The sequence below is a fragment of the Trachemys scripta genome, chromosome 1 (genome assembly GCF_013100865.1).
Source record: "Trachemys scripta elegans isolate TJP31775 chromosome 1, CAS_Tse_1.0, whole genome shotgun sequence".
Lineage (NCBI taxonomy): Eukaryota > Metazoa > Chordata > Testudines > Emydidae > Trachemys > Trachemys scripta.
Window position 1 is genome coordinate 99,799,448 of NC_048298.1, and position 27,499 is coordinate 99,826,946.

Sequence of the window (27,499 nt, forward strand, 5' to 3'; positions counted from 1 at the left end):
ATGGACTTAAAAATCCCCGGAACTTTTGTCAGAAAAACAGATTGTGAAATGCCTAGAGGGAACAGAAGATTTATTTGGGGAAGGGGGGTGAGAGGTAGGAATTTTCCATGCTATTGTAAAACATCAGCTCAAATTATATGATCCCCACAGCCAGTGAATGGCAAAGCTTCAATCAGCTGCCTTTTTTTTTCTTTTCTGTAAAGAGAGAGAGAGAGGGAGACAGAACTGTTTCACCAACTTCTGTTGACTGTTCCTTTTTTCTCCTGATTGAAATGTGTTGTTAAACAAGATCCCACATAATCTCAGTAGAGGGTTTCTCTCGCTCGCTCTCTCCCCTTCTGGGAAACTGCGATCAGTGCCATCGGTATTTGATTATTTGCAAACTCCCTTTGCTTTTTTTCCCCCCTCTCCCCCTCTCTGTCTCTGTCTCGCTCTCGCTCTCGCCTCCAATGCAACTTTTGCAGAAACCCCCAACACACACAGACATGTTGAGCTGAGAGCTAGGGGGATCGGCCGAGTCCCCCTTCCCCGACCCCAAAGTCCCAAATCTGGGGGGGGCCTCTAACCACCCCTCCCCCCACCCTTGACCTGTCCACTGTGCATCGACTCTCCCCACACCTCTTCCACTCCCTGCTCCTTTTTTTGGTGGTGTTTTTGTTAGATGGACAGGATCAAGGTTGGATTTTTCTGTCTCCCCCCTGATGAAGTGAGGCGGTGATGCAGGAGGCTGGCAGCTTCGACTATACGGAGAGACACAGGCTCAAGATGGCAGATTTGTATTGAGTTTGGGGGGCTGAGATCTCGCTTCATTTTTTAAATGTTTTAATATTTTTTTTTGCCATGAATAACACATTCTTGCACCGATGGCCCCTATGTACGAAGGTAAGGCAGCTTCTTTTATTTCCTTCCACCCCTCCCCATCCCTGTCCTTTGGCCATCTCTTGGCACCAGGCACCCCTCACCTCCCACCAAAAAAAGAGAAAGAAAATGACCACAGATCTGAAATCAACAGTATAGCACAGCTCATTGTCGATGCTGTGAGGTTAAATTTATGGTTCTGCCTTTTTAAAAAATGAGTATTCTTAGTATTTGAATGGAGGTTGGTTTTAATTTGCTCTCCATTTCTTCCTCCCCTCCACCCATGATTGTCTGTAAAATTCCTCACCCCTCTTTATTTTATTTTATTTTGGTCATTTCGGTCCGTGGTCACGAAGGGAATGGGTGGAAAAGTCCATTTCAGTGCGGAGCCGAACAATGAAATTGACTAAGATTGCCCTGTAATTGCTCTGTGTGTGTGTGTGTGTGTGTGTGTGTGTGTGTGTATGAAATGTAGTTTAAATTCAAGGGCTGAACACCCTATTCCTTTAGCCTGTACTCCAGAAAGCATTTGCTTTGGGGTTTTGCTGATCAACTATATTTTTAGGTTACAAAATATAGCATATCTAGGCACATATGTCAGGAAAAAAATCTAGCAGCAGACTGTCAGTTCTTTCAGTTTCTACTCAAATCCAACCGGGGATTGCAGTGAAAATTGAAAGTGAACTTTGTTTTTTCCAGTTTTTAAATCTCTCTCTTTCTCTCTCTCTCTCTCTTCCTCTCTCGCTCTCTCTCTCTTTATTTAGGACTTGTGTTTAAAAATAAATCCGGCTTAATTTAAATCACCTAGCGTTGTATTTATGTCCTTCCTTTCCGCTCCCCCCCCCCTCTTTCTGGTTGAGAATTGGTTAGAGAGCATTTATATAAACTGGATAGAAATCCCCAGTTTATTTTATTTTATACAGAAATGTCTTGACGATCGATTTATAGCAAGGGAGATTTTAATGTCTGGCAGGAGAAGAGGCATGCGGGAAGCAATACTTTATCTGTAGTGTGTCTGATAAAACTTATCTGAGAAGAAAATCTAGTATTAGTTGGAGTGTTCTAAATGAACCAGCTTTCCTGACGGTGTAACGTTACCGACGTGCTTATTGATGGCTAGGATGCTTCAGGGTGGTTTAAAATTGTATGACCTGTAAATAATTTGCACTCTAAAAGAAACAAAGGGGATTGTTTATAGGCAACAAAAATAAGTATTATTCCAGTCCTTTCTTCCCTGATCCTGAAGAGCATAGGTTTAATGTAGCCATTATTTTTTCCTGCAGTTTGAGCTAATGAAAGGCAAATGCAACAGATCTACTGAAAAAAGAGAGTTTGCAAAGCAATGAGGGACATTTATTATTAAACTGTGTCTGTAAAAAGGGGCTACAGTCAGCTGGAACTGTCTGGGGTGTTGAAATGAAATGAAATAATGTTTCTCTTTAAACAAATCCTGAACTCGCCCTCTGCTGGACGCTCAAGGTCTGTTTTAGAAAATAAACTTGCCATTGAATGAAGAACTGAGGAGCAGGCTTTGCCCTTCCAAGGGAAAAGAAGTGTCTCTATTTGGAAAGTCTTTCTTTTGAAATGCTCATGTTCATGGTTGGATGTGAGGCTTGTGGCAGTGAGATGCTAACAGAAATCAGTAGAGGCAAGTAGGTGCCCACCCTGCTGTGGCATTGCACCTCAATCCTGACCTGCATGATTCCCTGCTGTTCCTGTCCTGGGCTCCATACTTCCCAGCTGTGTGAGGGCATCCAAATCTTTACCTGTCTCACTTCTCTGCTAGTCTAGATTTGGGGCCCCACAGATGGTAGCACTGCCAGTGCATTTTAATCCTGACCAAATCAGTTCCCTGCTGTTCCAGCGCTGGACCCCTTACACAGCTAGTCCAATGCACCTTAGGCCTGTCTTGCATCACAGTGCCTGCTGTCCCTATCCAGTCCTCTCTGCAATAGAGTCTATTAATCAGGTTGGATTATGCAGTGATTTTGTGATGTGGACTAAAATCCACGGTGGGGTAGGATGAATCTATCAAGATCATGTTCATTTATATTGTCCCTCAGGTCTCCAGAAGAGGGACATTTAGTTTACTGTCCCATTTACCACCTTGATCTGAGGATAGAATAATGAACAGTGTCTATAGGGGCACAGTGAACATGATTTTTACTTTATCTCCTTTGTGGAAAACTGTGCTCATTTCTGTAAATGTTTCATTAAGCATTCTTTCTGCGAAAGTACATGGCACCATCCCCAATTGTGAAATATTACAGGAAGAATGAGTCTAATGGACATCAGCCTGGTGGGAGCCAGCATACGGGATTCTTCTCTAGATTCGTGGTGACGCATTGAGGCTTTTAGCGGGAGTTTAGCAGTTACTGCACTCTCACTTCAGATGCTTCACGGCACTTGGGTAATTGAAAAAAAACCCAACAACCTATAAAGAAGGCCTGTTTGGAGCCATATATAACCGTCTTGCAACAGGGAAGGTCCCACAGCAAAACTTTGCAGCCTATTAAGACATCCCAATCCTTAAAGCTGGCAAATCTGTAATATCCCAACTCTCAGGAGTCAACATAAGGTACAAAGGGGATTGAATTTTGCATTAAAATAGGTTTGTGGGTTGGACTGTTTTTGCAGGGTGGAGGGTTTAATGGATATTGTGTCCTCCCTAATAGTCATGAGAGTTCTTCAGAGTTCCTTGACACATTATAAGGCATGGATGGAAACTTGTATTTACTTGCATGTGGAATGTGAATCTAATCTTAAAAGGAGAGTGTGTGGTTCTGGTCTTTCCTTCTAGAAATGATAGTCTGCATATCACAGGCTCTCTGGAGCCTTCCTCCGGAGCATCAGGTACATTTAGGCCATTGATAGAAGCACAATAGCAGAGGTGTTGGATCAATGCTGTAGTATGTAACAGCTTCTCTGTTCCTATTGTTTGACTCTTGCTCTATCAATGGATCACTATTGTAACACACATACCCCCCACACCCACCACCACCACCAAAACGGAGGATGGAATATGTGAGACGATATCTTTCCCAACAGTACGGCTCTTTTACAAAAACATGTTGTTAGAAAATGTGACACCCTAAAGGATTTATTAAACGATTCCAATACATCTCTGTTTAAATGAGCTATGTACAAAGACCTTTCTGAATACTGCTGGCCCAAGTAGCAGCTCTTGTGAGCCATACAGTGCATAGTAAGTAAATACATAGGCCCCAGTGACATCGAGGAGAGTTTTGTCATTGACTTCAGTAGACCCAGGATTTCACCTGCCATGTTCCTGTTCTCCAGCCTTTCTTGTTCTTTTTCTTTTTTTAGAACTGAAAGGGTAAAATGAAGGAAATAAAATAGACCGAGCAGAATAAAAATAGAAAGGCAACTAAAACTAACGTTCAGCATCTGGGTTGGTTTTGAGTTGCTTTAATCTTATTGGAGATTGGAGAACATATTGAGCTAAATGCAGGAATCACTGGGTGAGGTTCTATGGCCTGTGTTAAGCAGGAAGTCAGACTAGATGAGCATAACGGTCCTCTCTGGCATTAAACATCAATTGTCCAGTTTCGGAGTTGGTGTTAGCTGGTGTAGTTCCCCTGGCTTCAGCAGAGCTATCCTGAGTCACACCAGTGGAGCATCTGGCCCCATGACTCAGAGATGATGGCGTCTCACCCTATATCGAACTTACTGCTCAAATCAGTTGTGATACTCTTGCTGGGTGAAATTCTGCCCTTTGCAGAGGTCAGGCACAAAGCCTATGCACCACTGAAGTTCCACTCAAGCCCTATTTTAAGGGTGCATAAGCTGGACTTAAGTGGTGCACAGACTTTGTGCAGCCTTCTGCATAGAAGTGAATTTCACCTGCCCTTTCCTGGGTGGCTCACCAGCACCTGAGATTGGCAGCCTTCAGAGCACAGCATAAAGGGGTGTTAATTCGCTTTAACCTTTTTTTTTAGAATGATTATTGCCTCCTGTTTTGGTGTTATGCTGTTTTGCTTTGCTTATTACTTATCTTTGACAACTTTGTTGCAATTTGCAGTGTATTAATAGCAGCAGTGTCAGTAGTTTTATGTGTGGGTGGCTTATAGAATTAATATCTGTATTTTCTTTAAATTCTACCTAGCCACTACAGGGACATTGATGGAGCTTCATGCTGGCAGAAAGTCTGCCCACAGGGAGCTCCTTGCAGGATCAGGTCATTGGAGGCATGAAATTCTGACCCTGAACATGTCTAAGGTCAGATCCTATTTAATTGGCTAGTGTTTTCCCAGCGCTTCTGGGACAGGCACTTTATAGAGGCAACATGTGATCATTTTTAATGGATTAACCACTGGCACTTTGTGAAGGGTTTTGCCCCAAAACTCTGTGCGCTGAGATAATAACTGAATGGCGCTTGCTGTTTATGAGGTAATAACCATCACCTGAGCTAAATCAGTGCTGGGACCAAAGTCACAGGTTTTTATTAGCTCAAGAGATGGTTGTTTCCAAGATAACAGAAAGCCTCCTCCAGTTATAATTATTGTTTTTATCATACTGAAATGTCCAATGATTAAATATTATTGAGATGTAATGGGTCAGAGATGCTGTTTTATTTTCTGAAATGGAAGAAACCCTGTAAGGGCTAGGATAGTGCGGGCCGATAGACAATGCATTCTGAGGGGAACAGCCACTCAGAACGCAGGAATGTGCACCCTGGACACACTTCAGACTTAGGCTGGCTCCTGCATGGGCTTACACATCGGTTTAAGTTAACACAAGTGACAAACCCCATTGACTTCAGTTGGATTCCTCACGTTACATGTGCAGAGTTAAGCACATCCATAAGTGTGTGCAGCATCAGGCCCAAATTTGAAAATCATGGTCAGTTTGCAGAATAGGGGCTTAGGTGCCTAAAGGTTGACCTTGGGCAAGTCACCATCCCTCCCAGTGCCTCAGTTTTCCCATCTTTAAAATGGGGATAAAGATAGTGACCTCCTTTGTAAAGCTCTTTGAGATCATGGATAAAAAAAATACTATATAAGAGCTGGGTAGTATTATTATTCATTATTTTAGGTATCTCAATGATTGCCCTGATTTTCAGAAGTGGTGAGTATCCACAAAACCTAATTTACTTCCATGGGTATTTTGAACGCTCATCACCTCTGCAAATTAGGCCACTTACTTGGAGACTAGGCTTGGATCTAGGTGCCTACTTTTAGTTACCCAAGTTTATAAGTTTGGGCCACTGCACAGCTTTGGTTTTCAACCTTTGGCATATGGTAGCTGTGGAGAACCTCTCTGGTAGTCTCCAGAGTGAAGGTTTTTGAGAGCCAAGCCATTGGATGATTGGGGTGTTGGGAGTGGAGGTAAGTCCTTGTGAAAGTCTCTGTGTCTCACAAAGTGGTCCCCCACATGAGAAATTTGCAGAGCCCCTCACTCTATGGTTACTGAAAACTGTAGTTCAGATGTGAGTACAGCATCCCTGTGTTCAGACTCGCAGAGACTATTCCATGTCAGGATGAGATAGCATGGACCAGTGGTAAGATCAAGTGTCTGGGGAGCTGGTTTGGTGTGTGACCTTGGACCTGACAGTTAGAGTAGGATTTTCCAAAAGCACTCAGTGTTGGCCTTACTCTGCTCCCATTGAAACCAATAGGTTTCTATGCAATAGAGTTAGGCCAGGACTGTGTGTTTTGAAAATTCCACCCTTAATCTATGGCCTTAATTCAGGAAAGTACTTACATATGTGTCTAGCTTTAAGCACATGAGCAGCCCCATTGACCTAGGCTCTGTGCCTTTTAGTCCATTTGTAAATGGACCCACTCACCTTTACTAAGGAATTTGTATACTGTAAGTTCAGTGTATTACTATTATTATTGCTGTCTCTTATTTGTTGCTTTAGTGGAAGATGTATTTACTTTATCCACCTCTTTATTAAGGACCAGTCCAGCTACAAACATTCCTGCATAACAAAAAGAGAGAAGTAAACCCTAATTAGAAAAAAAGGGCCCCTTACCTATTTATATACCTAAATGTGGATTTAGGAGCCTAACTTTAGGCATCCTCTTTTGAAACTGTTGGCCTAAAAATTATAGAGATTATTTCAGTTTTTTAACCTTTCTAAAAATCTACATTCAGACCCAAATGATAACTTTCCTCCAAGTCAGCAGCTGCTCAGTTTGTGTGTATATAGCATAGAAAAAGCAAAGGCACTTTATTTCCTGTGAGCATTTACAGCTGACCGGTGGAGAGAGTGGGCCCGATTCTCCTCTCACACCAGGGTAAAGCCCCGATTCATGAAAACTCTTGAGCATGGGTTTAGGCGCCATTCCCGAATATGGATGCTTTTCTGAATTGGGACCTGAACTAAGAGTAATTCCATTAAGGCTAGTGGAGTCACACTGAAGTAAATGAGCTCCCCGTGTTCCAATAGCATGATGTGAGGTACATTTCCAGATCCACACTTATAACCTTAGAGAATCAAAAGTCAGGATTAAAAAGAATAAATAAACCCTACTGTTTATTGGTATAATTAATAATAAATTCCCACTGTGCACTTGTGTGGTTCTTTACATGTTCAAAGTATTTTATAAACTGGCTGACGACTCCAGGTGAATTTCAAGCCAGTGGAGGAATGTCAGCCCTGGAGAATGAAGTCCTCTACTTACCTACAATGTGGGTACAAAAAGGGCAGCAGCTCTATGAACTTCCCCATGCCCAAGCCTCTTCAGCCAGTTCTGGGCTTGATTCTGATCTCACTGACAACAGGTGTAAATCAGCAGTAATGTCACTTAAACCAATGGAGTCACGCAGGTATAACACTGGTGTAAGTGAGTTTAGAATCAGGCCCCATAGACTGAATTCTGAAGTCAGTGGGAGTTTTGCTGAGTTGAGGACTACAGAATTTAGCTCTGTATTTTTAAGGTCTCCCCAGCAGTTTGGTAATGTAGCAGTGTCTGTCAGGTTCCACTGAACGGGCCATTTGATTAGAAAAGTTGAGCACTGCTTTTAATCATGCCTCTTTCTCTTCCCTGGTCAGCTTCCAGTGTCTGCACTGACATCTGCCTCTAGAAGGAGAATAAGTAAAGAGATCACTTAAGGCTGCCACATTTAAAATGTGATAAAATAGTCACACCACAAGGTGATGATGTTCTGTCAGACCCAATGATATTCCAGGATGTTTGGCAATCCCAGGAAACTCAGGAGGGCAGCAATGTTTCCTGTTCATTACAGTCTTTACACTTAAGGGGATTAGCAAGGTTTGGTCATCTGGAATAACATTTCCACAATGCAGAGCTCCTCACTAAACTCCTCTAAAGACTGACAACTTCATCGGGACATAGTGGCTGTGCTTAAAGGGACATGCTCCAATTTCACCCCCCCATCAAAATATCAGCTTTGTTTCCCACTGTGCTCTCCTGATCCTGGAAAACTATTGAAAGGCAAATAGGTTCACGTAAACTAGGAGCCAAACCTTGGTCCAAAACTTGAACAAAGTTCATTTAGCAACTTCCCTGTCCCGTTATTTTTCATTTTTGTACTTCCTGGCTCCAGCTGGGAATGGAAGCAAAAGGAATGCTATTACATGAGAAATTCCAATCCCGGGAGATTCCCAATCCAGTTCCACATGATCAAGAAATTCATATAATCTGAGTAAACTTTGGTGAAGTATTAGAATTTTTGGAGGTTTAATTGATCTGATTCCTAACACTGAAATTCTTGGGGTTCCCCCATCACTACTATTAGCCATTTCAAATCGAGGGCTCAAACACAGAAGCAATTCAAACAGACCCACTGGAAGACCCCTACAATCCCTGAGTGCTGAATTTTTCTGCAATCTTACGTCTGCACATAATGCGGCAAAGGCAAGTATGGCTGTCACATAATCTCTCCTTTCCATCTGTCTGCCCCATTCTCATGATCAAGCCAGGTGATTGAAATGTATAAAAATCTAGAGGTCCATCCAGTGTGTGTGTGTGTATGTGTGACTTAGTAAATAGGTGTGCATGGCATGAAAGCTGGATAGCTTTAGACAGCATTGGTCCCAACATTCTCTTTTCTCTAACATCAGGTCAGCTGTACCAATGTATTTGCCATTGTATCAATGAGGCTCTGCTTTTATGCTTGCCTAGAAGGACAAGAAAGAGTCCTTCTTGCTTATCATTTTAGGTTAGTGAGTTTATTGCTATTGGATGTAATCCAATAGTTTTTTTCATAGATTCCAACGTTAGAAGTAACCATTCTGTTCATCTAGTATGATATCCTGTAAAACACGGGCCACAGAACTCCCCTCAAAATAATTCCTAGAGCAGATCTTTTAGAAAAACATCCAACCCTGGTTTTAAAATTGTCAGTGATGGAGAATCCACCACATCCCTTAATTGTTCCAATGGTTAATTACTCCCATTGTTAAAAACGTAGGCCTTATTTCCAGTCTGAATTTGTCTAGCTTCAACTTCGAGCCATTGGATCATGTTACACCTTGCTCTATTAGATTGAAGAGCTCATTATTAAATATTTGTTCCCCGTGTAGATACTTATAGACTGTAATCAAGTCATCCCTTAACCTTTTCTTTGCTAAACTAAATAGATTGAGCTCCTTGAGTATATCAGTCTGAGGCATGTTTTCTAATCCTTTAATCCAGTGATACTCAGAGTGAGGCTTGCAAGCCATAAGTGGCTCTTTAATGTGTCCCCTGCGGCTCTTTGGAGCATATAATATTAAAACACTGTGTGATTTAATTATTAACCAGTCTAAGTTATTAACCAATCAGATGCTTTTACTATGTTATTAATCAATTGCAGTTGATACAATAATAATACTTGGTCAGTCATTTTGCTGTGAGAATAATATATTTCCCCGTCATACTGTTTAAATATGAATATATAGTACTATAGTAAATGAAACAACGCATTCACACTACTGTGGCTCTTTTGGGTAATGTTGATTGCTGATTTGGCTCCTGAACCACTGAAGTCTGAGTATCACTGCTTTAATCATTCTTGTGGCTCTTCTCTGAACTGTCTCCAATTTCTCAACATCCTTCTTGAATTGTGGGAGCCAGAACTGGACACAGTATTCCAGCAGCAGTCACACCAGTGCCAACTATACAGGTGAAATAACCCCTCTACTTCTATTCAAGATTCTCCTGTTTATGTATTGTGATAGACTCAGACCAGTTGGGAACAGCAGAGTAGCAGAAGGGAGATATACTGGTCACTGGATAAGTAGTTTTCTGTTCCCTGAGTGACCAGAGCAGGGGCTGCTGCAGGCTAATAGACCACCTGACTCCAATCAACCTGTTAAGAGTCAGGTGAGGCAGTTAAACACCTGACCCTAATTAAGGCCCCTCTGATGCTATAAAAGGGCTCACTCCAGTCAAGCCAGGGGGAGCCAGGGGAGTGGGAGTGCTGCTGCTGCTGGAGGACTGAGGAACACAAGCATTATCAGACATCAGGAGGAAGGTCCAGTGGTGAAGACAAAGAAGGTGTTGGGAGGAGGCCATGGGGAAGTAGCCCAGGGAGTTGTAGCTGTCATGCAGCGGTTACAGGAGGCACTATAGACAGCTGCAGTCCACAGGGCCCTGGGCTGGAACCTGGAGTAGAGGGCGGGCCCGGGTTCCCCCCATACCTCCCAATTCCTGATCAAACACAGGAGGAATTGACCTGGACTATAGCTTCTACCAGAGGGGACGGTCTCTGGACTGTTTCCTGACCCACAGGGTGGATCTGTGAAGTGAGCAAATCCGCCAATAAGCGCAGGACCCACCAATGTAGAGGAGGGACTTTGTCACAGTATCCCAGAATTGCATTCACCCTTTTGGCCATCACACTGGGAGCTCATGCTCAGCATATTGTCCCCCATGATCCCCAGATCTTTTTCAGAGTAACAGTTTCCCAAGATAGAGCCCACATATCCTTTAAGTATGGCCTACATTCTTTGTTCCTCGATATACACATTTACATTTGGCCATAGTAAAATACATATTGTTAGATTGCATTCAGCTTGCTCCTAGCAATTCCGATTGCTCTGTATCAGTGCCCAGTCATCTTCATTGCTCATCACTCCCTCAATTCTTGTGTCATCTGTAAACTTTATCAGTGATGATTTCATGTTTTCTTCCTGGTCATTAATAAAAATGTTAAATAGCACAGGGCCAAGAACCGATCCCTGTAGCACCCCACTAAAAACACACTTGTTTGATGATGATTACTCATTTACAGTTACATTTTGAGACCAATCATTTAGCCGGCTTTTAATCCATGTAATGTGATCCATGTTAATTTTATATCTTTCTAGCTTTTCAGTCAAAATGTCATGTGGTACGAAGTCAAATGCCTTACAGACATCTAAGTATATTACATCAACGCTGTACCATTATCAATCAAACTTGTAATCTCATAAAAAAAAAAGATATCAAGTTAGTTTGACAGGATCTATTTTCCATAAACCCGTGTTGATTTGCATTAATTATATTACCCTCCTTTAATTCTTCATTAATCAAGTCCCAGATCAGCCGCTCCATTATCTGGCCCAGGATCAATGTCAGACTGACAGGTCTATAATTAGCTGGTCATTCCATATTCCTTTTTTAAATATTGGCACAATGTTAGCTTTCTTCCAGGCTTCTGGAACTTCCCTGGTGCTTCAAGACTTATTGAAAATCAACGTTAATGGTCCAGCGAGCTCCTCAGACAGCTTTTTAAAAACAACTTATCAGGACCTGCTGACTTAAAAATGTCTAACTTTAGTAGCTGCTGTTTAAAATCCTCGTGGACTGGAAAAAGTGCTAGCATATAATATGAGTACATCACTTGTTTTCCCCCTGCCAAAATACAGAACATAAATATTTATTGAACACTTGTGCCTTTTTATTGATACTTATTGATAATTCTGCCATTTCTGTATAGTAGAGGACCAATGCCACTGTTAGGATTCTTTTTGTTCCGAGTATATTTTAAAAATTCCTTATTGTCCTTAACACTGCTGGATATAGATTTATTCTTGTGTTCTTTTGCTTCCCTTATCAATTTTCTGTAATTCCTAGCTTTTTATGTATATTCATTACTATCAACTTCCTATTTTTTCTGTTTGTTGTATATATATATATATATTTTTTTATTTTTTTACAGCTGCCTTCACTTGCTCACTACACTATGTTGATTTTTTAACCAATATGGCTTTCTTCCTCAATTGTGCGACTGTGGCTTTTGGGGCATCTAGTAAAGTAAAGTTCTTAAACAATTCCCAATTATTATTTACTTTTTTTTTCTGTTAAAATTCTTCCTTCCAGATGAATGGCTCATTTTGTTTTCAGCTGAGTAAAATTGGCCCTTTTAAAGCACCAAGGATATATATCCCTAGTCTGGACTACATTCTGCTTGTACAAGTCAAGATCACTGGTTGGTTTGAACTTGAGTAAATGGTGGGTTCTCTGGAATATGAAGTCTTTAAATCAAGATTTGAGTGCTTCAGTAACTCAACAAGAGGTTATGGGTCTACTACAAGGGTGGGAGGGTGGGTGGGTGAAGTTCTGTGACCTGCAATGTGCAGAAGGTCAGACTAGATTATCATGATGGCCCTTTCTTGTCTTAAGACTATGAGTCACTTGTACCTAAGTTACTATTAATTTCTAATTCTGTGATCAGTCCCTCTTTATCTGTCAAGACAAGGTCTAATATAGAATTCCCCTGTCTTGGCTGCAACACTTTTTGAGTTAGGAAATTCTCATCTATAATGTTCAGAAAGGATGTTTTAGTACTGCGTGCATGAGATCTCCAGGATATGTCACTCATATTGAAGTCCCTCAGGATAGCACATTTTTTCCTACACATTATAGATAGGTGTCAAAGGAGCTGGTCATCCTGTTCCCTAGTGTGATTTAGCAGTTGGTAGCAGACACCAACTAATAGCCCAGGTGATGCTTTATCTGTTAGGACATTGTCCCATAAGTATTCAAGAGCATTTTCTTCTGAGTTATCAGTGTCTTGGAAACAGGTTCGGAAACAGCTTCTCTATTTATTTCTGATTAAAGATCAAAAGGACCCATAAGATGGCAGCCAACCAACAAGATCCCTACCGATAAGTCATATTGTTACAGGTGCATTATGCCAGCACTTTTGACGGGAGTTCTGAAACACACTCAGTGTAGTGGTGTGAGGGAGACCCAGCCTCAATCAGTCAGGCTGAGAGAATATCCTGCACAAGGAAACTTGCAAAGATTTCTGAGAAAAACTAGTTTTTGAAAATGCTTAAACAGCTTTGCACAGATGCTTTTTGCTTCTTGGGGCAAAAACTGTAAACACTTTTTTATTTTGAAAATGATTGGCCAAATTCTATTCCCAATTACAGCGCCATCAGCGCCACTGGTTTGTTTATTTTCCATTTCACATTTGTTGTTCCTGGAATGTCTCCTGCTCAGCAGCTGTTTGTAGGTGTCTTTTTCTTTCCCATCATAATGTACCTTTTCTTCCTGTTCAAGGCATCCATAATCCTCTCTTTGTGACATCATAGTTGTTTCCGTAGCAACAGATTATGATACTAGAACAGAGGATAATGTCAAACAGGAGGAGGAAGAGATAAATTATGGTGTGTGTGTGTGTGTGTGTGTGAGAGAGAGAGAGAGCATGATTATATATTCCTACATATATTCCAAGGATGCTGTCTGTCTGATTTCTTTTCTGTCTTACTTTCCTTTGAAAGGTAGAAACCCCTCCCCCACACATACACAGTGGATAGCACAATATGTGCACATGTTATGGGTCAGCTCAGGTCTGGTTTGCTATGCTTTATTCTTGATATCAGCGATAGCCTCTCCTGCGTGTCTCCTGAAGGTGCATCTACACTAGGAAAAATTGGAAGCATAATTCACCACTGATGCAGCTTCACAATCATTATAACTATTTGTTCTGTGTATTACAATAGCAGCTAAGGACGTACATCAAAGGTAATTGTGCTAGGTAATGTACACAAAGAAGGCAAGTATCTTTCCCAGATAGCTCACAATCTCATGTCAGAAAGGACACAACAGACTGTGTGTGGTTGGGAGGATAAGGCAACAGAATGAACAGTCGTAGCAGAAATACAGACATCTCACCAGTGGCAGAAATGGTGGACGTTTCAGTGTAGACAGGGCTCAGATCTTGTTACCACCAGCACTTCTGGTCTAACCCACTAGGGCCACAACAGTGGTAAATATGTCTGAGATCTGTCTATACTTCAGCTTTCACCGGTACTATTGCTGGTGGCGTTGCACTGGTGGTGAATTAGGTACCGGATTTTTGGCAGTATTGATGCACTTTTGGTGGCTCAAGAACATTACCTCAGACATCTTCTGGCTTTGTCCGCAATGTGATTGAAACTGCTGTAGTAATATCTGTGGTGTTCTCTATTTCCATGGATAGAAGGGATGGCCATGTGTTGAAAGCTTGATGCTGGGAGTGAAGGGCATTTAGCCAGGTGCATTATGGACTTTTTTTTACCTTCCTGTGAGGCATTTTGCACTGATGGATTCCAAATACAGAATGCTGGCAGAGAAGGTCTTAATATTTTTAAGCAGGCCTGCAAAATGATCTCGCTTCTCCCTCCAAGCGCAGTCAACTGGTAGCCACCATTATCAACCCCACTATGCAAAGGACTGGCCTCAGAAGTTGGGGGGAAAGTTGGTAAGAAACTTCTTGGGACATGTCCCTGGCTTATTGGGTACATTTTACATTGAAAGTGTGTGTGAAAGGGGGGATATGATAGAGGTATATAAAATCATGAGTGGTGTGGAGAAAGTGAATAAGGAAAAGTTATTTACTTGTTCCCATAATATAAGAACTAGGGGCCACCAAATGAAATTAATGGGCAGCAGGTTTAAAATGAATAAAAGGAAGTTCTTCTTCACACAGTGCACAGTCAACCTGTGGAACTCCTTGCCTGAGGATGTTGTGAAGGCTAGGACTATACAGGGTTTAAAAGAGAACTAGATAAATTCATGGAGGTTAAGTCCATTAATGGCTATTAGCCAGGATGGGTAAGGAATGGTGTCCGTAGCCTCCGTTTGTCAGAGAATGGAGATGGATGGCAGGAGAGAGATCACTTGATCATTGCCTATTAGATTCACTCCCTCTGGGACACCTGGCATTGGCCACTGTCAGCAGACAGGATACTGGGCTGGATGGACCTTTGGTCTGACCCAGTATGGCCATTCTTAGTTCTTATGTTATGTTCTTATGTGATCTTTAGATTCCCCTCCTCTCAGTCTAACAGCCACCTCTGGGTGCTGAAATAGCCAGACCAGTGGTCTGATTGGACATGGCAAGCCCTATGTGACACTCTCATTGTCCAAGCAATGGTGTATAGCAGGCATGGCCAAACTGTGGCCCACAAGCCACATGTGGCTCTTTTACCATTAAAGTGTGGCTCGCAAGTCCCCCTCCCCTTCCTCCCCATTCTCTGCCTACCAGACTGTGGGGGTGGGGGAGGTAGGGAGCTCGGTACCTCTGCCTTGCAGTAGGGGAGTGGGGGGACAGGAGCTTCTGTCCAGTGGAGAGGGGTTTCGGGGCTTCAGCCCTGCGGGGCGCACCTGCCAGGGCTCGGGGCTTCAACGAGAGTGGGGCTGAAGCCTCAAGGCCCGGCTCCTGGCAGGTGTGCTCTGGCTCTCGAACTTCTGAAGATTGTTGTATGCGGCTCAGAGGGCCAGTAAGTTTGGCCACCCTGGTGTATAGGCTCTGTAGGCCAACATGTAGGCACTCAGATACCACAGCGATTAGTGCAAAATAAGAACCTGAATAGGATAGAATGTGGTGACCACTGCTGCATTACCATTCTTAATCTCTCTCATGTAAACTGAATCATTTGGAAGGAAATGGGATTCTTTTCATCTTCAGGCTCTCCGTGTGCACCTCAGGAGCATGACAGTGTCACAATTTACTTAATATTTCAGTCGCCTTTTACAAACCATAACTAATCCTCACAACACCCTGATGAGGTAGGTCCATGAGTAGTATTATTATTTCTATTTTACAGAGACTTTAAATAATGTTCCTAAGGCCTCATAGTAAGACAGTGTCAGTGCTGGGTTTAGAATTCTGGGATGCCTGGTTCTCAGCCCTGTGCTCACTCTACTAGACTACACCATATCTCTGTGACTTCTGAACTTTGGGTCAGGGATCTGGGATGCCCATAACATCTGGGAAGGACAGATTTTGCTAGCATGTCGAATGATGGGTTTTACTGAGCTGTTAGTGTGGAGAGGACAGACAGGGAGTTGAAGTGTCTCAGTCTGTGTGAAGTGTAGTCAGGGGTTAAAGTAGTTTGGAGTGTACCTGAGTACAGAGCATCTGACTGGGAATTAGTGGGGAGGACACCTACATGGGTCACAGAGAACACAGGTTTACATTGCCAAGTCCTGAAACTGTGACACCCCGCATTTGTGGGCTTCTCCTCATGAGTGGTATTTTAGACCAGCAGGGCCAGTGCTGAATGACTGTGGAGATTGATTTTTTTTCAGTCCAATTTTGATGAAAGCACGTAAACATGGAGCCCCTTTACTGGACTATTTCAGCTGTGTCAGTAGGCCCAGGTCCCAAGCAATATTGGTTAAAACCAACATGTTGAATTCTACTTATTGCTTATTGACCCAGCGTACTACTGTAATTTAATGGGCTCCCCCATGTGCAACTCCATTTAATAAGCAGGCTATGTCGTGCTGCACTAACCTCAGTGTCTCGGTAGTCTCAAGATGTGGTCGCCCGTAGAATGCATGACACCAATCAAATCTCAAGGCAACTAAGGCGGGTGACGACTGTGGCAACATCCTTGCATAGGAGGAAAGGTTGCATCTTTCTCGCCAGACTTAACAGAAAACAAGCACTCCTGGCCACAACCATTACATAGGCATCCAGGAGCAGCCCAGGATCTAACAACACACCAGAGTCACATATTGTGTGACAAATGGGCCATCGAGCTCACTCAGGCAGGGGTGAAAATCTATGTTCCATCCACTTTTCTGGCTGCTTCACCAACCCACCAGAAACCTGCATCCCCATAAAACTCCCTCTCTGTGAACATCACTGTGTTTGTGCTCCGCAAAGGGGATGCAGTCGTTTTATACACCTGCTGGAAAGTAGCTGTGCAACATGACGGAGAAGTTTGTAATCCAGACCTGAGATGATCCCATTGGTGGTGACCATTTGTTTTCTTGCACTGTCATTTTCTCATTGACTGGAAAGTGAGTTCCTGGAGAATGAAGGCTGGCAGTTTCTTACAGCCTGAATGCTGGAGCAATTGGAAAGCACATGTGAGTAGGAAGAGGAAGGAGAGGATGCTCTGTGTGTGTGCAAACACAAGTGACCGTACATATGTAAGGCCATGGCAGGGGCTGTGGGGCACAGGGCATGGAGGGTTCTGTTAGCTGTGTATAGGGAGGGCAATGTGTGCCTGATTCTCATTAGGACCTCTTTATACTGCACTGTCAGTAAACTACATTTGAATCCACATTAAAAAGTGCCAAAAAAGGAAGTGCCAGAATGCAGGGCATGGGAGGCCTGGCATGGGAACAGAGGGAGCTGGGAAGAAGATAGGGCCATTGGGGAAGCTGGCAGAGGCCCAGGGAAGAAGAGGCTGACTCCCCGCAGAGCCTGTCCTGTTCCTACCTTCTCATTATCTGTGCCTGTCTCCTGCTGTCCATGGGGGGGCTCTGTTATCCAGGCAGCCCTGCTACCTGGCTCCAGCTCTGCCCCATCACAGGCTCCTAGTGGCTCCAGCTCCTATATTCCCCTCTACAATTCCGCCTGCAGCATCCCCAGCTCCCTCCTCACTGACCCACCACTGAGCGATGCTCCCGGGTCCAGTACCATCACCTGCTGGCTCAGGGGATGCTCTGCAGCTGGGGAGGGAAAAGAGCTGCCTGGCCCTGGCCCAGCAAAAGTACGGGAACACTGTTCTGGCTGCCCAAAAAGGTGTCGTCATGGCATTCCTGAGCGTTCCAGCATGACTCGAGCACTCACGTGAAGGCCCCCTTAGGCTGTCAGCGTGGTGCAAAGAAGTCTGAGTGTAAATGTGAATCAGGGCCTCGGCGTGTATACGTGAGGCTCTGTCAGGATGGGAGTTTGTGCCCAGAGGATTGTGTGTCAGTGTGTTTGGTGACTGTATCAATGTGTGCACCGGACGTGTGAGGTTGCTTCAGCGTTTCTGTATGTTGGGGGTGAGGTCGGTGTGTTTCTGTAGAGGGATGTTGTGATAGCGTGTGTGAGGATGGCTGAGTGTGTCTTACCAGTGAGAGCCTTCTTCAGGAGCGATCTGTAATCCTAGATCTGCCAGTTCACCTGGCCTGCAACTTCAACGGCCATAGGACCCTGCCTACTGCTCTGCTGATGCATATCAGCCTTCACCGTTGGCATCCCTGTGATTCAAGTTCTGGGGTTCTTCTACAGCTCTGCTAATGCACCCTTCACTATTTCAATCCTGGACCAAATCATGCCGGTCATACTGAGTGCAAAGGTAGTTCAGCGATATAGACAAATGCAGTATCAGTTAGGGGATCTGTATTTATCTATCCACCCATACCATACCTTGTCATGGTGTACCGTACCATACCATACCATACCATACCTGTCACCATGGTACCTGAGGTAAACCCATTTCAATAGAGGAGCTGAGTCTTTTCCAGCACACTCCTTAGGCCTCCGAGCCATCGTTATGTTCCAGTTCCAGTGTGGATGGTTGCATTGCATGGACAGTGTGTCCTGTCTCTGGAGTCGCCCCCTTTAGGATTGGGTTTGGCCTTATACTCAATTTGATTTAAAAGTTTTTCCTTTTCTTCTGAAATCATTCCAGTTTCCCAGAGGAGCACATGACTCATTATCAAGTCCTACATTTCCTCTAAGCTATGAAAGACTGAAGGGATTTCAGGCAAAGGATGCTTTACGAGGGGATGTCTGCTTTTTTCCTGCTGTTCTCCATCACACACACAGCCTGGGCTGTCCTTGCCAAAGAGGCTCTGAGCTTTGAAAACAGTGTGGGGAGAGCAAGGGAAGAGATGATGGAGTATGAGTGAACTGCAGGCTAGGGCAGGTTTTCAGGTGAGTCCCTGTGACTTTTGATACCGGGAGCAATAAAACAGATGTTTGTGGTTGCATTGGGGATGAGTGGGGAAAATGTGCGTATGTCATTTGGCATTGCTGGAACAAGTCACAGGTCATCGATTTTCAGTTGTGTTTAATTATGTCCCCACAGCAGCTGTCAACAGCTGGAAAGTTCCCTCGAATGCTTTGCAGATGCAGTCAGTAGTCCTGTCCACTTAACTTTCTGTCATTGCATGTCTTTGCAAAGTGGCCTGATCTTTTCCTTTCCTTTATTCCCATCATATGTTTTGCAATGTTTCTGTGGCTCATTAGCACAATATTCTCACTCTTTCTCTTAGGGCAGGGGTTGGCAACCTTTCAGAAGTGGTGTGCCGAGTCTTCATTTATTCACTCTAATTTAAGGTTTCACGTGCCAGTAATACATTTTAACGTTTTTAGAAGGTCTCTTTCTATAAGTCTGTATATTATATAACTAAACTATTGGTGTATGTAAAGTAAATAAGGTTTTTAAAATGTTTAAGAAGCTTCATTTAAAATTAAATTAAAATGCAGAGCCCCCCCGGACCAGTGGCCAGGACCCAGACAGTGTGAGTGCCACTGAAAATCAGGTTGTGTGCCGCCTTTGGCACCTGTGCCATAGGTTGCCTACCCCTGTCTTAGGGTTTATGTTTATGAAGCAATAAAAAACCTGTGGCACCAAGTCTCAGAACCCAAGTCAGCTGACTCAGACTTGTGAATTCAGGCTGCGGGGTTGAAAATTGCCATGTAGACATTCAGGCTATGTCTACACTGCAGTTAAACACCTGCGTCTGGCCCATGTGAGCTGACTCGGGTTTGCAGGGGTTGGGCTACTGGGCTGTAAAATTGCAGTGTAGACATTTGGGCTCATACTGAGACCTCACAATGGGGCAGGATCCCAGAGCCTGGGCTTCAGTCCTAGTCTGAATGTCTAAACTGCAATTTTGCAGCCCCACAGTCTGAGCCTCGTGAGTCCTAGTCAGCTGACACATGCCAGTTGCGGGTGTTTAATTGCAGTGTAGATATACCCTCAGGTGTGGGCTGCAGCCTGGTCTCTGAGACCCTTCCCCTTTGCAGGCTCTCACACCTGGGGCTCCAGCCCAAGCCAAACATCTACCCTGCAATTTTATAGTCCTTCTGCCTGAGCCCTGCGAACCCCAGTCAGCTGACCTGGGCCAGTCACAGCCGTGCCATCGGTCTTTTATTGCAGTGTAGACATAGCTTTTCTCCGCTAGCTTGGTTGAATGCCACTGGCAGCCAGTCACTGTAAAATACATCAGGTGGTGGGAGAAGACAGGAGGAAAGGGGAAGCCTTGTGTCTGGAGATAGGGGAGTGTCAGTGAGTGACATTCTTATTCCCCAGTGCACTAGTCATTAAAGCAATAGCTGAGAGTCGCCCTGTGCTCAGCATGTGTGTGAATTTGTAGGTATGGTACGTTGCACAGCAGCTCAGGTGGGGAAGGTCTGCCAGTGCCTTCTCCGTTACTAAACCCCAACTCAAACAGCCTTTTCAAGTCCCAGCCTGGAAGACACCATTTAAAAAAAGTTGCTAACATTAAAGTAGTCCATTATTATTATTATTTATTATGATTTTGTTTATTTATGTATTTATTTATTAAATCATAGCAGAATAGGCACTCTCAACCAATTCTCCTCCTCTGACCCCACATTCAGCCATTCATGACCACTGCTCTTCAGGTGCACCCTGTGACAGTTTCTATAGCACTGTACAACTGGCACAATGCCTTATTGGGTGTTTCTGGCATTTGTGGCTGGTTGTAGATGGCTGAGCAAATCTACCCCAGCAGAAGACTCGACACAGAGAAAGCAAACAAGCTCCCAACCCCCATGGACAGCCAACTGGAGATACACAACCCACAGCTTGGGAAGCAGTGAGGTAGATGTGAGGGCCACCCCATTCTGCCCCCTTGCTCCAGAAGCCACTGGGATTACTGGGGTTTATGTATGATTTTATTTGACTGCAGAACCAGGGTTTTGCAGACAGAAAACATCTCATCCCTACCCTCAGGGGTTTTCAATGTAAGTGATAAGGACATTGCCAAAGCATTTTAACACATCAAGAGAGAGCTTCTAAAAATCCAGGCATAGATTTCTAGCCCATCCAGGGTTTTCATGGCAATGAACTGTGGATGGCATTTGCCAAGAGACATAAAGGACTCAGGCTTTCTAAATCCACTGATGTTCAGTGGGAGTTGGGCATAGACTCCTGAAAAAAAATCAGCCTGTGTGTGTAAAAAAATTCCTGGCTATTGTGAAATAAAGACAGTAATACTGGAAGACTCTAAAGCTACAGGGTTCAGGGGAGAGCCTGGGAATGTAATCACTTGGTAAACTGAGCACAAGCAAACAATATGTATTTTAATGTGACTAAATGTAAATATTTATATCTAGGAACAAAGACTGTATGCCATATTTAGGGTGACTAGCTGTCCTGATTTGATAGGGACAATACCGATATTCAGGGCTTTTTCTTATATAGGTGCCTATTACCCCCATCCCTGGTCCCAGTTTTTCACACATGCTATCTGGTCACCCTAGCCATACTTACAGGACGGGGGACACCGTCCTGGATAGCCGTTACTCTGAAAAAGGTCTGGGGTTATTGGTGGATAATCAGCTGAACATGAGTTCCCAGTGTGAAGCTGTGGCCAAAAGGGCTAATGTAATGCTTGGATACATAATCAGAGGAATCTTGTGTAGGAGCAGAGAGCTTATTTTAGCTCTGTATCTGACACTGATGTGACCACTGCTGAAATACTGTGTGAGGTGCCCACAAATTCAAGAAGGATGTTGATAAATTGGAGAGGGTTCAGAGAAGAGCCACGAGAATGATTAAAGGATTAGAAAACATGCCTTATAGTGATAAACTCAAGGAGCTCAATTATTTAGCTCAGCAAAGGAAAGGTTAAGGGGTGACTTGATCACAGTCTGTAAGTACCTACACAGGGAACTAATATTTAATAATGGGCTCTTCAATCTAGCAGAGAAATGTATAACATGATTCAATGGCTGGAGGTTGAAGCTAGACAAATTTAGACTGGTGTAAGTGTTTATCAGTGAGCGTAATTAACCATTGGACCAACTTAACAAAGGGTGTGGTGGATTCTACATAACTGACAATTTTTAAATCAAGGTCTGTTATGAAGAGGACTGTACTCATTTGTTCTCCATGTCTTCTGGAGGAAGGACAAGAAATAATGGGTTTAATCTGCAGGAAGGGATATTTAGGTCAGATTTTAGGAAATTCTTTCTGTCAGGGTAGTTAAGCTCTGGAATAGGCTTCCAAGGGAGGTTGTGGAACAGGTTGGACAAAGCCCTGTCAGGGATGGTCTCGGTTTACTTGGTCCTGGCTCACTGCAGGGGGCTGGATTTGATGACCTCTCAAGGTCCCTTCCAGACCAACATTTCTATGATTCTATGACTAGCCAATTAGATCGCTCCTATTATCCAGCACATCTGCACAGATTTAGCTATGTATGTCACTATATTAATCTTCACAGAGAACCTCTCTCTCCCCCCTCCCCATCCTAATTGCTTCTCTCTGGCATTAGCAATGGACACAGCTAGTTGCTGGTAGCAAATAACACCCCCACAGATTCCCTCCCTGCAAAGAAGCCAGCCTTCTACAGGCAGCTTTGCTGTTGCAAGGAGCTCAGACAGAAGCAGCCCCTCTCTCCCCTCTCATGCCCACCTCCCCTTCCCTCCTCCCTCCCCCCACAGCTGCTCTTTACACAGTCACCCCCTTCATCTGGCACCCGTGCAGTCACAGCTCCTGACCCTGGCCGTGGTGCCAGGGGCTGGAGTTGCTTGTCTGTGAGAATACAAGGCTCAGCCCGTTGCTGGCACCAAGCGCTCTTCAGCTTATTGATAATCACCCCGGGCTTGGGGGTATCTTGTCTCTTTTCATTCTTATTTATTTATTTATTTGTCATGACTGTTCTTTGAATTTTTCAGCAAAGGAATGTTATAGACAGCAAAGAAAGAACCTTGCTGCAGCATTTAGGCCACATCCTCAGGTCTGGGCCTCAGTGAGCTCTGCACCTTTTCCTAGCAGCTAAGGGTCTGGCTCCCCCTCTTCATCTCATTTCCCAGGACTTTTGGGGCCTGTAACAGTCAATTTATTTTACTTTAAAGGCTCTTCACTTATAGACACTTGTGCTGTTGCTTTAGGAGAAACACATGGAAGAGAAACTAGGCAGGCCTAGTTTTCGAGAATGGAGGCAGGAGGTGTGCTGAATTACTGCTGAGTTGCTTTGGAGGCTGACTTGTAGTTTTAGTAGGGTGACCAGACAGCAAGTGTGAAAAATCGGGATAGGGGTGGGGGGATAATAGGAGCCTATATAAGAAAAAGACACAAAAATCGGGACTGCCCCTATAAAATCTGGACGTCTGGTCACCCTAAGTTTTAGGAATGCGTGTGATGTGGGAGTGCATGTATACATGCCTGTGTATATTTGGACAGGTGTGTACACATGTAGGGGGAGGAGCCTGTAGGCTGCTGAGAGCCTCCTGTGACATCCTGAGTCCCCTCAAATCTCATCAAAGTCTGTTTGAATTGAGAGCCGTAAGCATCTTTGCAGGATTTTGTACTATATGTCTAGAACTGGAGAAGGGATCATAGGTGACTGTTGACCTTTGTAGGAAGACAGATGGTTTATTAACCAAGGCTAAGAGAAAAACACAAACTGAAGGCTAAGAGATGGATGTAAATCCTGAATCCTGTTTGCGTAAGTGCATTTCGTTCCAGTGTTAAGGAGATTTCTCCTTCCCCCAACTATGCACTGACTTCACAAAAGTGAGAATTTAGTTTGGACTCATTCTGATATAATTTTGCAGTTTGATCAAGGGAGGCTTTCAGTTTCTATTTTGCACATTGTTTTGGGAGTGAAGATGAAGACTTTGGAACCTCCCGGAACTAGAGATCTATGGATTTTTTGTCTTTTATATGTTATCAGAAGAAAAAAGCAGAGGGGACTAGTTGTCTCAGGGGAGTGAGAATATGGAGTCTAGGTCTACAGTTCAAATTCATCCCAGCCTGGTAGTAACCAAAGATTATTACCATTTTGTGGCCTCACCCACATGCTGGTGGGCAGGAGTCTGCATCACAAGAAATAAGAATACCGTTGGCACTTTTATTGATAATCCCTGCGGAGATATCTAGGACTGAAGATCCTTTTCACTTCTGAAAGGAGTCCCTCCAGAATGTAACTGCAATGCATTGGCCATGGGGCATGGAGGAAACTTGCACTGCCCCTGCCTATGCTGTATCTGTTTTGGGAGGAGAGGACTTTCTCTGTCAATCATGTATCTTTTATCTACACTGATTCACTTGAAAGCATTACAACTTAAAAATCAGGGCGAAATCCCATTTGTTATTTTTCATCTCGTTGTCCCAGCATCACATCCCTCCCCCAGATGCTGTGTACAAAGGGGGTGGGGAGGGGAAGGAAGAGTCATGTGGTAGATTTATCTCAGCTCCAGTTCTGCAGCCAATGTGCTTGTGATGATTGGGGCTGTGACTTCCTGCCATGTTCTCTTGCCACACTGGTGGCTTTCCTGACACCACTTTTAGCACCTGGGGCTGGGTGTGAAGAGATGAGAGGAGGAAGGAGATGGTATCCACTGATACAAGACCCAGTGGGAGGCAGTGACAGCCAGTGTTATTTCAATAGGTTGAGTCAAAACTTTCTCTCTCTGGCTCAGTCTGTCTCTCTTCAAATTGTGTCTTAGTGTCACTAGCATTGGAAAAGAGGAATTTGGGAGCTGTTGTTCATCATCCAATCACTGGTAATGACTGTGCTGTTCGGTGCCATAGTCCATAGCCCAGCCACAAAGTAATTCACTCAGTATTTGCAGGGATGACATGGATGTCGTAAGAATTCCACTGTTAGCATTAGTCAAGCATTAGAGAGCGGATATGAAAATAAATGGTGAGTTGTAGTTTTTTATGATTCATTCCAGGCACATCATGCCTTTGCCTATTTTTTTCCCCGTTGGGGAAGGAGGGACTCTACATTCCTTCCACTTTCAGCCCCACGTCAATGTACAACTGTCATCCTCCCACAACTTCCATATCTCACACCTTGACCACCAGCTTCCTGGCTGAAGAGGATTGGCTGAGGCTGACACTGGAGCCCTCTCAAGGCTGCTCTTTAAGCGGCTGCAGGAGGTCATTGCTGAGTGACATGGTGCCAGAGCTGGCCTGAGCCTTTTGTGGTGGGCCTACAAAACAATTTTTTGTCCCCATCCCTCACAAAAAATAACCAGCTCCTGTGCACCGTGATCTCACCTCTAGGCACAGGGTCAGCAAGGTGATTCTTTGGGGCACTTCTGAACTTTCAATGATTCACGTCACATAAGAAGGGGAGAAGGATATTCAGACCACCACCAGTCTTGTGCTGCAGGAGCCGAGCTGAGCTGCTCGTGCTTGGGCCTGTTCATAGTTGCCAACATTACAAAAAACTTTTTCAAGAGGTTTCTGTGGGCCATGAGGTCCATAGCTGCTAGAGTAGGGTGACCAGGTGTCTGGTTTTTGACTGGTTTTCGACCTGGTCAAAAAGGGATTCTGGCAGCTCCGGTCAGCAGAGCTGATCACTGACTGTCCGTTTGGCGGTGCCACGCAGTGGGGCTGGCAGGCTTCCTGCTAGCCTCCGCTCCACGCTACTCCCAGGAAGTAGCCGGCATGTCCCCCCTCCGGCTCCTACGTGTAGGGCAGGTGTGGGGAACCTAGGGCACACGGGCTGGATCTGGCCCCATGGTTAATTTCATCCAGCCTGTGGCGCCACCCCACGGGGCAGGAGCAGCAAGCACTGGCTTGCCCCGTTGTGAGGAGGGTCTTGGCACCTCCCCAGCTCCCCCGAGGGTCTGGAACGGGTTTTGTGTACATGCCAGTGGGCTTTTATTAGCACTTCTGTAGAACTTTATACACATGAACAAGTTAATCATTATAGTGAACAAGGCGGTTAAGTATTATTATCCCTATTTGTTTAGATAGGTAGGGTGACCATTCCTCCTGTTTTGGCCAGGACAGTCCTTTTTTTAGGCCCTGTCCCAGCAATCCTGATTTTTTTGACAAAAAACTGGGCACTTGCCCCGTTTGTTCTTGCCAACTGATCATCAATTGGGAGGGGAGTTGTGGTAATGTCAGTCCTATGCTGAAGGGAGGGCTAGGGAGAGCGGCTTGGGCCCGCTGGCCCACCCTGCCTGGAGGGGGGCGAGGGTGACCTTAGGTAGCCCCGTGCACGAGGGAGGGCGTTGGGGGCTGGGGCTGGCCCCAAGTGCCTGGGAGGGAGGGGGACCGAGGGCTTGGGCCAGCCCTGTGCCGGGGGGAGAGGGGTCCTTTGGGGAAAATATGGACACCCTAAGGGAGAATGGTTAAGACCAGCATTTTCAAAAATTATCACTGGTTCTGGAAGCCTCAGTGCTTGTGTGGAGACACACAAAAACCCTTAACCTCAAAAACAGTGTCCGCTTCTGAAAACCTTGGTCTAAGAGACTACATTAAATCCAGGAACAGAGTCAGTATCAACACTGGGATTATAACACAGGAGCCCCTTGCTCTTTGTCCCATGCTTAGTCCACTAGACCACAGTTTCTCAACTGGTGGGTCACGACCCAGTACTGGGTCACCAGAATATTTCAAAGGGTCACATGGCAGGTCCAGTCCCGTGGGGCAGGCTGAACTCAGTTGCCTGCTCTGCGTGTGGTGAGCTGGTGTGCAGGATCAGAGCACTGCTCAGGTTTAGCCCAGCTGCCCCTCCATCGTGACAATTGCAGGGCTGGCCAGGCCAAATTTGAGTGAGTGGCGCTGTGACCTTGTGTGTCAGGTCACAAAGCCATTCACACAAATTTGGCCCAGATGGTCCCAGATCAGGGGGCCTGGGCCAAACTTGAGCAGTGCTGTGACCCCCGAGGTCACAATGCCTGGAGTGAGGAGATTATCCCAGTCAGCCCCGCGGGACCAGAGCTGCAGCAGCTGCTGCTGTAGAGAGGGCTCTGCAAACTCCTACCACAGGACCCACTCCCCTGGGGCAGGACCCAACCCTCCAGAGGGCCTCCCCCACATGGCGACAAGGCCCAATCCCCCCGGCCTGATTACTGGACTGTCACAGGTCATCCCACCGAGAGGCGCTGGACCCGACCACTAGAGCCCTGCAAATCTGTGGGTATCCACTTTATATCCATGGACCATTTCTGCGAATAGCAGCACAGATGCGGATACAAATTTTGTATCCATGCAGGGCTCTGATGGTACGAGCCCTGGGCAGAGGGCCTGGTGGGCAGGGACAAGGGCCGGGGGCTGCTTGGGCCCCATGCCCAGGGCAGGTGGAGGGTCCTTTGCGGCTCTTATCGTGGCTGGGCTGCGGCTCCGAGCCATCCCACTCCCTGGGGAGAGCCGCGCGGGCAGCTGTGGGGAGCCTGCGTCACTCCAACTGCCCTGGGCGGGGGGCTGGGACACTGGGCGGGGGGCTGCTCGGGTCCCCAGGCTAAGGCAGGTGGAGGGCCCGCCGCGGCTCCACACAGCTGCCAGCGCGTCTCTCCCTTACCG

General features: G+C 45.0%; 1 protein-coding gene across 4 annotated transcripts in view; it reads left to right on the top strand.

Annotated features, from left to right (window-relative positions):
* The first annotated feature begins 368 nt into the window (after positions 1-368).
* Positions 369-27,499, top strand: part of HIPK2 (homeodomain interacting protein kinase 2) — a 182,483-nt gene continuing 155,352 nt past the window's right edge. For 2 of the 4 annotated variants that reach the window (XM_034778996.1, XM_034778988.1), the window contains exon 1: positions 369-882. Coding sequence is in view for 1 of the 4 variants with exons in the window: in XM_034779005.1 (XP_034634896.1) it covers positions 864-882 (19 nt within the window). In the remaining 3 variants the exon portion in view is untranslated. The remainder of the gene's footprint in view (positions 883-27,499) is intronic. The other 2 variants (XM_034778980.1, XM_034779005.1) reach the window with 1 other exon arrangement.